Source organism: Mustelus asterias, chromosome 6 (assembly GCF_964213995.1).
Source record: "Mustelus asterias chromosome 6, sMusAst1.hap1.1, whole genome shotgun sequence".
NCBI lineage: Eukaryota > Metazoa > Chordata > Chondrichthyes > Carcharhiniformes > Triakidae > Mustelus > Mustelus asterias.
Window position 1 is genome coordinate 108239385 of NC_135806.1, and position 13306 is coordinate 108252690.

Sequence of the window (13306 nt, forward strand, 5' to 3'; positions counted from 1 at the left end):
TTTCCCCTTCCTAGCTTCTGTCTAATTCTGTTGTTCCATTTTTGTTTGTTATTCCTTTTCCCTCTCTGTTCTTTTCAATTCCTTTCTCATAGAAACTAGAAGCAGGAGGAGGCCACTCGGCCCCTCAAGCCTGCTCCACCATTCATTTTGATCATGGCTGATCGTCAAATTCAATATCCCGATCCCCTCCTTCCCCTCATATCCCTTCCTCCCTTTAGCCCCTAGAGCTATATCTAATTTCTCCTTGAAATCACACAATGTTTTGGCCTCAACTACTTTCTATGGTAGTGATTTCCACACATTCACCACACTCTCTCTTTCCTGTGTCTGTTCTTCGAATCTTAGAAACCCTACAGTACAGAAAGAGGCCATTTGGCCCATCGAGTCTGCACCGACCACAATCCCACCCAGGCCCTACCCCCATACCCCTACATATTTACCCACTAATCCCTCTAACCTACGCATCTCAGGACACTAAGGGGCAATTTTAGCATGGCCAATCAATCTAACCCGCACATCTTTGGACTGTGGGAGGAAACCGGAGCACCCGGAGGAAACCCACGCAGACACGAGGAGAATGTGCAAACTCCACACAGACAATGACCCAAGCCGGGAATCGAACCCAGGTCCCTGGAGCTGTGAAGCAGCAGTGCTAACCACTGTGCTACCGTGCCGCCTGTGTTGTATTTTGGTTTTTTTCCTTTCCTCCCACCTATTACCAACAAAAGTGCTTTACCTTCGGATCCTATGTCCTCTACACACATTGTCATTTTTTAAATTTTCTGCTGTGAAGGTTGATCCCACTGATGGTGTTGGCTTCTGGCAGCAGCCACGGTATCAGTTGCAGTTTATTGCTTTGCCCGTCACCAGACTAGTGATTGTTAGAGAGCTCAGTATGTACTGTAGTCACCTTCACTCCCCCTCCTTAAACAACCAGTGAATATTGCAAACATTCACAGGAGTTGTTTTGCCAGTAAATGCATGAAGTTTATATCTCCAATTAAAAAATAAAATCCACGATGAAAAGAAAGGCTTTCTTATTTTAGGAAAGCAAACTGGGGTGTAGGATTCCTGCCTTCTGAAGGTGGCCCCTGTGCCATGTTAATATGTTGCGATTAATTCTGTAGCCCAGCCAGGTCAAAATGGAAGCAAGTCTCTTCTGTTGCAGCTGAGATTATGTTGAACGCTGCATATCAGGACTGGGGAAGGGCAGCTAAACAAAGCTTCCAAACGAAACTGCACTGCAGCCACAGCAGAGCCACCTGTGATTTATTGGCCCTTGTAGGTGAAATGTTTAAACATGTGTAAATGTTTCCTATGCACGCTGGGTCACTATGATGCCATAGAGAGCTAAATACTGTTGATGCTGACAATCTGAATTAAAAACTGGAATCACTCAGTAAGACAAACAACTTCTGTCAGTCAAGGAGGGGTCATGTTGCCAGTTCAGGCTGATGATCCTTTGTGAGTATGGTGGTGTTGTTTATATATTAGTTCATGGGATGTGAGCATCACAGGCAGGGCCAACATTTGTTACCCATCTCTAATTACTCTTGAGAAGGTGGTAGTGAGTCTCCTCTTGAACCACTGCAGTCTATGTGGTGTAGGTGCACCCACCAGCTGTTAGGAATTGAGTTCCAGCTTTTTGACCAGGCAACAGTAAAGGAATGGCAACATTGCTCAAAGTTTGCATTGTGTGCAGTTTGAAAGGGCACTTACAGGTGGTGGTGTTTCCATGCCTCTGCTGCCCTCATCCTTCAAGGTGACCAAGGTCATAGAATCCCTACATTGCAGAAGGAGGCCATTTGGCCCATCAAGCCTCTGCCGACTTTCCAAAAGAGCATCTTACCCAGGCCCACCCCCTAATCCACTTAACCTACACATCTTGGGACACTAAGGGGCAATTTAGCATGGTCAATCTACCAAACGTTCACATCTTTGGACTGTGGGAGGAAACCGGAGCTCCCGGAGGAAACCCACACAGATACAGGGAGAAAGCGCAAACTCCACACAGACTCCAAGGCCAGAATCGAACCCGGGTCCCTGGTGCTGTGAGACAGCAGTGTGAACCACTTGTAACCATGCTGTCCATTGGTCATGGTTTTGGAAGACGCTGTCAAAAGAGCTGTGATATTAGGCAAGCAAGATATAGGTCATCTGACAAAACATCAAACTGAAACATCAATGCAGGGATAAATCTCCAGCTGAACATATTTTTAAAATCTCCATACACCTAGTATTTGTGGACAAGCTGGATGGACCTTGTGAAGATGTTCAGTGGTAATTCAGTAAATAAATGTAGTTATTATTGTGAAATATGTATTTTTGGCATGTTTATTTTGTGCATTAGAAATTTCAGCTATTAAATAAAAAGTCAGGCACTTTGTTCCCAATGATTTTTGAGTGATTCACTTCATTATTTTTGTCAAATTATTTTTTGTTATTGATGTGGCGGCACGGTGGCACAGTGGTTAGCACTGCTGCTTCACAGCTCCAGGGACCTGAGTTCGATTCCCGGCTTGGGTCACTGTCTGTGTGGAGTTTGCACATTCTCTTCGTGTCTGCGTGGGTTTCCTCCGGGTGCTCCGGTTTCCTCCCACAGTCCAAAGATGTGCGGGTTAGGTTGATTGGCCATGCTAAAAATTGCCCCTTAGTGTCCTGAGATGCGTAGGTTAGAGGGATTAGTGGGTAAAATATGTAGGGATATGGGGGTGGGGCCTGGGTGGGATTGTGGTCGGTGCAGACTCGATGGGCCGAATGGCCTCTTTTTGTACTGTAGGGTTTCTATTTATTCTTTTGACTGGTCACTCAGGATTTGTCAGTGTAATGACTTTAACAAGGCCCACGATGTGGACCTCTTAGAATACAAGCGCCCTGATTAAGGCTTGTCCAATTGGGGAGCCCTGTATGTGTACATAATGTGGAGCATAAGGGTTACGCGCACTCCTGGTTTATACTCTGTGTGAGGAGGTAACCGTCTGAGTGTTGCTTACTGTGTAAATAAATCTAACTTTGGTGAAGGGACACTGGCGTAGGAGTAATTTTAGTCAGTTGTAACTAATGAGTCCGTTCCCACTAGCAATTTTCGACTTTCTTTTTCCTTGCCTTTGATTTGCCCATTTTGAACCTCTCCCATTCAGATTTGTTGGGGGTAATCCAATTAGCAAAGTATTAGAGCAAAAGTGTGGCAACAGGAAGTAGGTGCCCTTAACAGGCTGTGCACACCAAGTGCAGAACTTCAGATATTGGTCTAGATTATGCAGTAAGTCTTGAAGTAAGGGTGCTGATAACTGACCTTAAAGGAAGCCTCGCCGAGAGATCTTTTGATCTCTGCAATGAGAACTTTAACCCCTTTGATATGCATTTGATTGTGGCATAGATTAGTGGGGATGCCCAGATGCAGTGATGTCAGCAAGCAGTTAAAGCTGGCAATCAATTAAAGAATTCTCACAGATAGCCAACCAAGAAATGAAAAGCACTAAAATCAAATAACTTTTGAAAATTATACACAGAGGAAAATAACGATACACATGTAGTGAAGATAGAAGATGAAATGTAATGATTTTTAAAAATTCCTATTTAAAAAGTCTGGATTAAAAGTTCTAATGATTAATTCATTAACCATTGTGGCTTCCTCCCACAGTCCAAAGATGTGCGGGTTAGGTTGATTGGCTATGCTAAATTAACCCTAGTGTCAGAGGGATTAGCAAGGTAAATATGAGGGGTTACGGGGATAGGGCCTGGGTGGGATTGTGGTCGGTGCAGACTCTATAGGCCGAATGGCCTCCTTCTGCACTGTCAGGATTCTAATCACACTGGAAACACTCAGCAGTGTACTGTATGTTTCTTTCAGGGTGAAATCGGCTGTACATTCCTAATTGTTCCTCTGATGACCTATAAACCCAGTCAGACCTCATAAAGTTTATTTATTAGTCACAAGTAAGGCTTATGCAATGAAGTTACTGTGAAGTTACACTGCAATGAAGTTCCTGTGAAATTCTCCACACTCTGGCGCCTGTTTAGGTCATATAACATAGAACATTACAGCGCAGTACAGGCCCTTCGGCCCTCGATGTTGCACCTAACCAGCACGTCTTTCAGAATGTGGGAGGAAACTGGAGCACCCGGAGGAAACCCACGCAGACATGGGGAGAACGTGCAGACTCCGCACAGACAGTGACCCAGGAATCGAACCCGGGTCCCTGGCGATGTGAAGCAGCAATGCTAACCACTGTGATACCGTGTCGCCCGTTGACAAAGACTTCACTTTCAGTGAGATTTTGTGCAGACTGCAGAAACGGGCAAGTTCAGGTCAGATGAATTGATTTCAATGATTGCTGATTCTGAGGAGGTTGGGAGTGTGGGACCACAGTCAAGCCTGCAGTAATGGACAGACCGCAGTTTCAGGATTTCCCTGTTCTTCTTTGCTTGCGCTAAATCCTGAAGATTCTGCCTGATTCATAATGCTGACATTTTGCCAGGCAAAGACTCTGCAAATTCCAGGCCAATATAAATTCTACTCGATCTTGGTATGCTAATGCACACAAGGCAGCAAGACCAGTTGTCTTCAGGTGAGGGGATTAGAAGGCGGGGAATAATTGGATTGCGCAGGCAGATGTAATTTGGTCCTCAATCATAATCATACATTCTCTTCTTTTTATATAATGTTGATAAACAGTTGGAAGCAGAGAAACAGAATTGTTTCTTTGCAGCACAGGCTGATATAAGTTGTACTGGCAGAAGGTTGTATTTGCAATGTGATATTGGCATTTTCTATTATAAATGTGGTCACAGCACTTTTTAAATTAAAAAGTTGACATGAGAAATTGGCAGATGGTAACACAATACAAATAAATGCATTTGTAACTGAAATTACAGTTTGCGTAGAATTGGTTGGAGTAACCATAGAAACAAAAATCTTTCCTATGTTGTGACTGTATCATTCGACTTGAATTTATTGGGAAAATCTTGCACCTTAAGCCTTGGTTTGTAGAGTTATTTTGCCAGCCTTGTGTGACATGGTGGCCCAGTGGTTAGCACTGCTGCCTCACAGCGCCAGGGACCCGGGTTTGATTCCAGCTTAAGTCACTGTGTTGAGTCTGCACGTTCTTCCCGTGTCTGTGTGGGTTTCCTCTGGGGGCTCCGGTTTTCTCCCACGGTCTGAAGGATGTGCTGGTTAGGTGTATTAGCCATGCTAATTCTCGCTCAATGTACCCGAACAGGCACTGGAGTGTGGCAACCAGGGATTTTCACAGTAACTTCATTGCAGTGTTAATGTAAGCCTACTTGTGACAATAATAATTAAACTTAAACTTTCTCTTAAGGTGGCAGTCTAGGATTGAAAATACTAATTTTCTGAATGATGAAAACCTACCTAACTGTAGGGCCTAGAAATAAATCACTACGGCATTCATTCATTTGCTCTTTTGTTCCCCTCACCCTTTCCAAACGTCTGCATGTCACTCTGTACACACACACATACAGCCCCTCCAGTCTGCACGCAAATACACACGCACAGGTTTGCCTTCCTTTGATATTAAAGAGTTCAGTAGATGATTGAAAGATGTCTCTCTTTATTTGTCTGCAGATGCCAAAAAACGAATCAAAGCCGAGAATCCAATTGTGGAAATGGATGGAGATGAGATGACCAGAGTGATATGGAGTTTCATTAAAGAGAAGGTAGTTGTTGGGATGGACTGAATTCAAATGAGTGAAGGCCTTTTAAGTTCTGTGGCATCCTCCTCCCCAATAGATGATTTGTTCTGATTGCAAGAATCATTTTAATACTGCATCTGATTATTTCTGAAAGTTTAAAAAATCACTGAGAAGCATTAATAAGAAAAGGAAGTGGGAAATCAGCAGGAGCTCTGCCGCTTCGAATTGCTTTTTCAATACCAAATCATCTCTTTTTAGTGGGGGTGATGAACACTGTAATGAACTTTTATATCCAATCCCCATCTCTCTCTGTTATAGTGTCCACTTAACCAGTTGTTGACCAAGTAATTTTTCCACCTCCGACTAATGTTGTTAACCATTTGCTAATCTGAATGTAGCTCAAATTATCAAAGTGAACTCGAGTCTTAAAAAAGAACACCAAGAAAAATTAATGGCATATGTTGCAATATCAGAGCTTACAGAGATTTTTCATTATTTCACAATATCTATATTAACAAACATTACATAAAGAAAACCCACAATGGCTTGAAGCATAATGGTACTAAGCCGTACGGACTTGAAGGCCTTAGTGGGGGGAAAACCCCCCAGAAAAGGAATTTCTTCAGCCAGGGAGTGGTGAATCTGTGGAACTCTTTGCTGCAAAAGGGCGTGGAGGCCAGGTCATTGAGTGTCTTTAAGACAGAGATAGATAGGTTCTTGATTGATAATGGGATCAGGGGTTATGGGGAAAAGGCAGGAGAATGGGGATGAGAACAAAAATAAGAACATAAGAAATAGGAGCAGGAGTAGGCCATCTAGCCCCTCAAGCCTGCTGCGCCATTCAATAAGATCATGGCTGATCTGATAGTGGGTTCAGTTCCACTTACCCGCCCGCGCCCCATAACCCTTAATTCCCTTAATGGTTAAAAATCTATCTATCTGTGACTTAAACACATTTAATGAGGTAGTCTCTACTGCTTTATTGGGCAGAGAATTCCAAAGATTCACTACCCTCTGGGAGAAGAAGTTCCTCCTCAACTCTGTTCTAAATTGACTCCCCTGTATTTTGAGGCTATGCCCCCTAGTTCTTGTTTCCATTGTAAGTGGAAATAACCTCGCTGCTTCTACCCTGTCTAGCCCCTTCATTATCTTATATGTCTCTATAAGATCTCCCCTCAACCTTCTAAACTCCAATGAGTACAGGCCCAGTCTACTCAATCTCTCTTCATAAGCTAACCCCCTCATCTCTGGAATCAACCTGGTGAACCTTCTCTGTACCACCCCCAAAGCCAATATATCCTTTCTTAAATAAGGGGACCAAAATTGTACACAGTACTCTAGGTGCGGCCTCACCAGTACCCTGTACAGTTGCAGCATGACCTCCCTGCTTTTATACTCCATCCCTCTCGCGATAAAGGCCAACATTCCATTTGCCTTCTTGATTACCTGCTGCACCTGCAAACTGAGTTTTTGTGATTCATGCACAAGGACCCCCAGGTCCCTCTGCACAGTAGTATGTTGTAATTTCTCACCGTTTAAATAATAGTCCATTTTACTATTATTCCTTCCAAAGTGGATAACCTCACACTTACCAACGTTATATTCCATTTGCCAGATCCTTGCCCACTCACTTAGCCTATCCAAATCTCTCTGCAGACTCTCTGTGTCCTCCACGCAATTTGCTTTCCCACTCATCTTTGTGTCATCCGCAAACTTTGTTACCCTACACTCGGTCCCCTCCTCCAGATCGTCTATTTATATGGTAAATAGTTGAGGCCCCAGTACCGATCCCTGCAGCACGCCACTAGTCACTGATTGCCAACCGGAAAAGCACCCATTTATTCCGACTCTCTGCTTCCTGTTAGATAGCCAATCCTCAATCCACGCTAACACTTTACCCCCAACTCCGTGTACCTTTATCTTATGCAGCAACCTTTTGTGAGAAAATCTAAATACACCACATCCACCGGTTCCCCTCTGTCAACCGCACTTGTTATGTCCTCAAAAAATTCCAGTAAATTAGTCAAACATGATTTTCCCTTCATGAATCCATGCTGCGTCTGCTTGATTGAACCATTATTTTCCAGGTGTCCTGCTATTTCTTCCTTAATGATAGATTCCAGCATTTTCCCAACTATGGATGTTAAGCTAACCGGCCTGTAGTTACCTGCCTTTTGTCTACCTCCTTTTTTAAACAGTGGCGTTACATTAGCTGTTTTCCAATCAGCTGGCACCTCCCCAGAGTCATGATGTGGAGATGCTGGCGTTGGACTGGGGTAAACACAGTAAGAGTTTTAACAACATGGACTTTAACCTGGTGTTGTTAAAGCTCTTACTGTGACCTCCCCAGAGTCCAGTGAATTTTGATAAATTACCACTAATGCATTTGCTATTACTTCTGCCATTTCATTTAGTACCCTGGGATCAGCCATGGTTGAATGGCAGAGGAGACTTGATGGGACGAGTGGCCTAATTCTGCTCCTATGTCTTATGGTCAGAAAATGTTGGAAATACCCAGCGGGTCTGGCAGCATCTGTGGAGGGAGGAACAGAGTTATTAATAGCCGGAACTCTAACACCTCGCCCGCCACGGAATCAGTGCGGGAGAGGGTCTGACAACGGAAATCTCCGTTGACCTCGGGTGGGAATTTTTGATCTCAGCTGAGTGAGGCAGTAAAATCCCGCCAGGTCAAGGATCTTTCTTCAGAACTGATCTTGGTTACTGGGCTGGATAATTGGGTTCGATAACTGGCCCAGCCTGAATTAACTGGTGTGTGCTACAATTTGCCTCATTGCCTCCTGGATTAGGGAAGGGGAAATTCATCCAAAATGTTCATCTTCTAAAGTTAATGAAAGATTTAATGTACAGGTTTTAGCAGCATTACATTTTGTATCAACTTTAGTTGCCTTTGTGCAAGTATCTACTCTGAATAATGGCAGGTATCGTTCTTTACGGACACTGACACCCCAGTGACACCACCATCACGCCACCCCCAATAATAATGCAGTTATTAATGCAGGTGGCACGGTGGCAGAGTGGTTAGCACAGCTGCTTCACAGTGCCAGGGACCTAAAAGTTAAAGTTTATTTATGAGTCACAAGTAAGGCTTACATTAACGCTGCAATGAAGTTACTGTGAAATTCCTCTTGGTTCAATTCTGAGTTCAATTCCGTCACTGTCTGTGTGCAGTCTGCATGTTCTCCCCATGTCTGTGTGGGTTTCCTCTGAGTGCTCTGGTTTCCTCCCACAGTCCGAAAGATGTGCTGGTTAGGTGCATTGACTGTGCTAAATTCTCCCTCAGTGTACCCGAACAGGCACTGTTGTGAGGTGACAAAGGGACTTTCACAGTAACTTCACTGCAGTGTTAATGTGAGCCTACCTGTGATACTAATAAATACATTTTAAACAGTTCTTTCAGAGATACAGCTGGAGGATGCCATTTTTATATGAGATCTATATTAATCACCAGACTTTGCAGACCATATAGTAATATATACACATTTTTGTGTCAGAGTCCTGGCAACACTGTCTTCTTTGAAAACCTGTTCTATGCATTTTTCCCCATGGTGTACCCGAGAGCCAGTGTGGCTTGTGGACTTGCCTCTTGGTGCTGTGTGCTGATGTTGATCTGTGCTTTGTTTTGCAGCTCATTCTACCCAATGTGGATGTGGAGTTGAAATATTATGATCTTGGTCTCCCAAATCGAGATAGAACAGCTGACCGAGTGACAATTGAGTCTGCAATGGCAACACAAAAATATGGAGTTGCAGTGAAATGTGCCACCATTACACCAGATGAAGCTCGTGTGGCAGGTATATGATTGAGATCGATTCATTTAAAAAAAATAGGTCGCCAGGTGGTTGCACAGAGAATTAATAGCCTGCTAGATTGTTCACTGTCAAAATTCAAAGACCACATTCAACCTCTCCTCTTCTAAACTTCTTACTGTGTTTACCCCAGTCCAACGCCGGCATCTCCACATCCTCTTCTAATGCCAGAGCTTGTAACCCCATTTGCGTGAAATCGGTAAGTGTTAGCTGTGCGTGTGTGTGGAGATCTGTGTACTTGTCTTTCCGAGCACAGACGTCCTGTTGTACATGTTTTCATTGCGTGTGTGTGTGTGTGTGTGTGTGTGTGTGTGTGTGTGTGTGTGTGCGCGCAGAGGTGACTGCTATAGCGCCTGGTGAATGCAGTAACTAATGGTGTAGCCAGCTAGTTTGCTTTCTGCGCGATTTATTGTTGAAGCTGGGTTCAACTTCTGCGCACTAATAAAAAGGTTGGTATTTATATCATGCAACAGTGAGTTCTGTCTCTCTGAACAGTTGCTGGGCAAAGAGGAGACTTGTACATAATAGAAACAAGAAACTAGAGGCAGGAGTAGGCCATTCCGCCCTTTGAGCCTGCTGCACCATTCATTTTGATCATGGCTGATTATATTCGATATCCTGATCCCCTTTTCCCCATATCCCTTTAGCCCCAAGAGCTATATCATAGGATCCCTACAGTGCAGACGGATGCCATTCAGCCCATCGAGTCTGCACTGACCACAATCCCACCCGGGTGCTATTCCCGTAACTCCACACCTTTACACTGCTAATCCCCCTGACATTAAGGTCAATTCAGCCCAATCTAACCCACACATCTTTGGACTGTGGGAGGAAACCGGAGCACCCGAGGAAACCCACGCAGACGCGCGGAGAATGTGCAAACTCCACACAGACAGTGACCTGAGGCCAGAATTGAACCCGGGTCCCTGGCGCTGTGAGGCAACAGCGCTGACCACTGCCACCATGCTGCCCAATTATCTAAAATAGAAAAAATATAAATATCTTGCAGAATGTACATATTTTTTGTGTAATCTAGATTGAAATGATTTGACAAAGAGATATTTTGTCCAGAAATGAAGAGTTATGTATTTTGACATTATGCAGGTAGTGGAAGAAATTTTTGTCTTTGATCCAGGTTACAAGCTGAATCTGAAATGGGCAGCTGATGCGTTGCTCTGATGGCTCGATGGTCAGCTAAACCTGAAGCATGCAGTCGAGGAAAGTCTGGGTTTCCATTCTCTATTTAAGCTGAGAACTATATCCATGTCCTCTGACTCCACACAGGAGGAAGTAACAAGGAGCATTGATGAGGGTAGTGCAGTTGATGTGGTCCACATGGATTTTAGCAAGTCTTTTGACAAAGTTCCACATTGCAGACTGGTTAAAAAAATAACAACCCATGGGATCCAGGGGAATTCAGAGAATCCAGCTGGCTGCAAAATTCACTCAGTGACAGAAAACGAAGGGTAATTGTTGATGGATGTTTTTGTGACTGGAATGCTGTTTCCGGTGGAGGGCGCAGATATATATATATATATATAAATGATTTGGATGTAAATGGAGGGGGGAGGATCAAGAAGTTTTCAGACGACACAAAAATTGGTTGCATAGTTGATAGTGAGGCAGATCGCTGTACACTGCAGGAAGATATCAATGGACTGGTCAGGTGAACATCATAGAAATCATAGAAACCCTACAGTACAGAAAGAGGCCATTCGGCCCATCGAGTCTGCACCGACCACAATCCCACCCAGGCCCTACCCCCATATCCCTAGATATTTTACCCGCTAATCCCGCTAATCTATGCATCCCAGGACACTAAGGGGCAATTTTAGCATGGCCAATCAACCTAACCCGCACATCTTTGGACTGTGGGAGGAAACCGGAGCACCCGGAGGAAACCCACGCCGACACGAGGAGAATGTGCAAACTCCACACAGACAGTGACCCAAGCCGGGAATCGAACCCGGGACCGTGGAGCTGTGAAGCAGCAGTGCTAACCACTGTGCTACCGTGCCGCCCGTACATAATAGTGGAAAATGGAATTCAACCCAGAGAAGTGTGAGGTGTAGCATTCGGGGAGGCCAAACAAAGCAAAGGATTATACAATAAATGGGAGGAATACTGAAAGATGTGGAGGAAGTGAAGGACCTTGGAATGAATACCCACAGATCTCTGAAGGTAGCAGGACATGTTGATAAGGTGGTTAAGAAGGCAAAGGGAATTCTTTCATTTATTAGCTGCGGCACAGAATATAAGAACAGGGAGGTTATGCTGGAAGGAAATAAAACATTAGTTAGGCTACAACATGAGTAATGTGTGCAGTTCTGGCCACCTCATTACAGAAAGAATCTAATTGCATTAGAGAGCGTACAGAGGAGATTTACGAGGATGTTGCCAGGACTGGAAGATTACAGCTATGAGGAAAGGGAGCTGGATAGAGTGGCTGGGAAGGGCCTATTTAATTTAGAGAACAAGGTCAGTGGGCATAGATTTAAAGTGATTGGTAGAAAGATTAGAGCGCAGATGAGGAAAATATTTTTCACCCAGAGGGTTGTGAGGTGTGGAACTCATTGTCTGAAAGGGTAGCAGAGACAGAAACCCTCAATTCATTTAAAAGCTATAGGGGAGGTGATGGCCTAGTGGTATTATCACAGGACTATTAAGCCAGAAACTCAGCTAATGTTCTGGGGATCCTGGTTCAAATCCCGCCACAGCAGATGGTCGAATTTGAATTCAATAAAAAAAAACCTGGAATTGAGTATCTACTGATGACCATGAAACCATTGTCGATTGTCGGAAAATCCCAGCTGGTTCACTAATGTCCTTAGGGAAGGAAATGTGCCGTCCTTACCTGGTCTGGCCTACATGTGACTTCAGAGCCACAGCAATGTGGTTGATTCTCAACTGCCCTCGGGCAACTGGGAATAGGGAGTAAATGTTGGCTGGTCAGCGACGCCCATGTCCAACGAATGATTAAAAAAAAGCTGTCTGGATAAGTACCCTCAGGGCTACAGACCAAATGCTGGAAAGTGGGATTATGCTGGGTGGGTCGTTTTTCGTCCGGAACAGTCACGATGGGCCAAGTGACCTCTTTCTGTGCCATAAACGTTCTATGGCTGGCTGAACTTGGCAGGAATAAAGGCAGAACTGTAAGTTTAAATGAGAATTTAAATTTAGGGGCGGCACGGTAGCACGGTAGCACAGTGGTTAGCCCTGCTGCTTCACAGCTCCAGGGTCCCGGGTTCGATTCCCGGCTCGGGTCACTGTCTGTGTGGAGTTTGCACATTCTCCTTGTGTCTGCGTGGGTTTCCTCCGGGTGCTCCGGTTTCCTCCCACAGTCCAAAGATGTGCGGGTTAGGTTGATTGGCCAGGTTAAAAATTGCCCCTTCGAGTCCTGGGATGCGTAGGTTAGAGGGATTAGCGGGTAAATATGTGGGGATAGGGCCTGGGTGGGATTGTGGTCGGTGCAGACTCGATGGGCCGAATGGCCTCCTTCTGCACTGTAGGGTTTCTATGATTTCTAATACTTTAAATACATTGTGATTTGTTTAGTGTCAACGGATCTTCCTTCAAGAGCAATTTAACAGATAGCAAACCAGAGATTGATATAAGAGGCGAATCAGTGGGATAAAACGAGTGGGAAATAAGCGATGAGGGAACAAAAACTCAAATGTTGAGAGAATGAAAAGATAACAATTGGAGTCAAAAAGAATTAGAGCAGCTGATATGTGAAGATAAGACTTTAAAAAAATAATTAGGTTAAACTGACTGTAATATGGTTCATCTGTTCTTACAGCTCTGTATGTGGATGGAATATCATT

At 44.3% G+C, this 13306-nt stretch overlaps 1 protein-coding gene across 2 annotated transcripts in view; it reads left to right on the plus strand.

Moving 5' to 3' along the window:
* The window catches only part of LOC144495054 (isocitrate dehydrogenase [NADP], mitochondrial-like), an 82201-nt gene that overhangs the window by 23115 nt on the left and 45780 nt on the right, over positions 1-13306 (plus strand). The window contains exons 1-3 of one of the 2 annotated variants that reach the window (XM_078214890.1): positions 4443-4571; positions 5588-5679; positions 9302-9467. In XM_078214890.1, coding sequence (XP_078071016.1) covers positions 4532-4571; positions 5588-5679; positions 9302-9467 — 298 coding nt within the window. In that variant the 5' untranslated portion in view covers positions 4443-4531. Of the gene's footprint in view, positions 1-4442; positions 4572-5587; positions 5680-9301; positions 9468-13306 lie in introns of those variants that run through there. The other variant, XM_078214889.1, reaches the window with a different exon arrangement.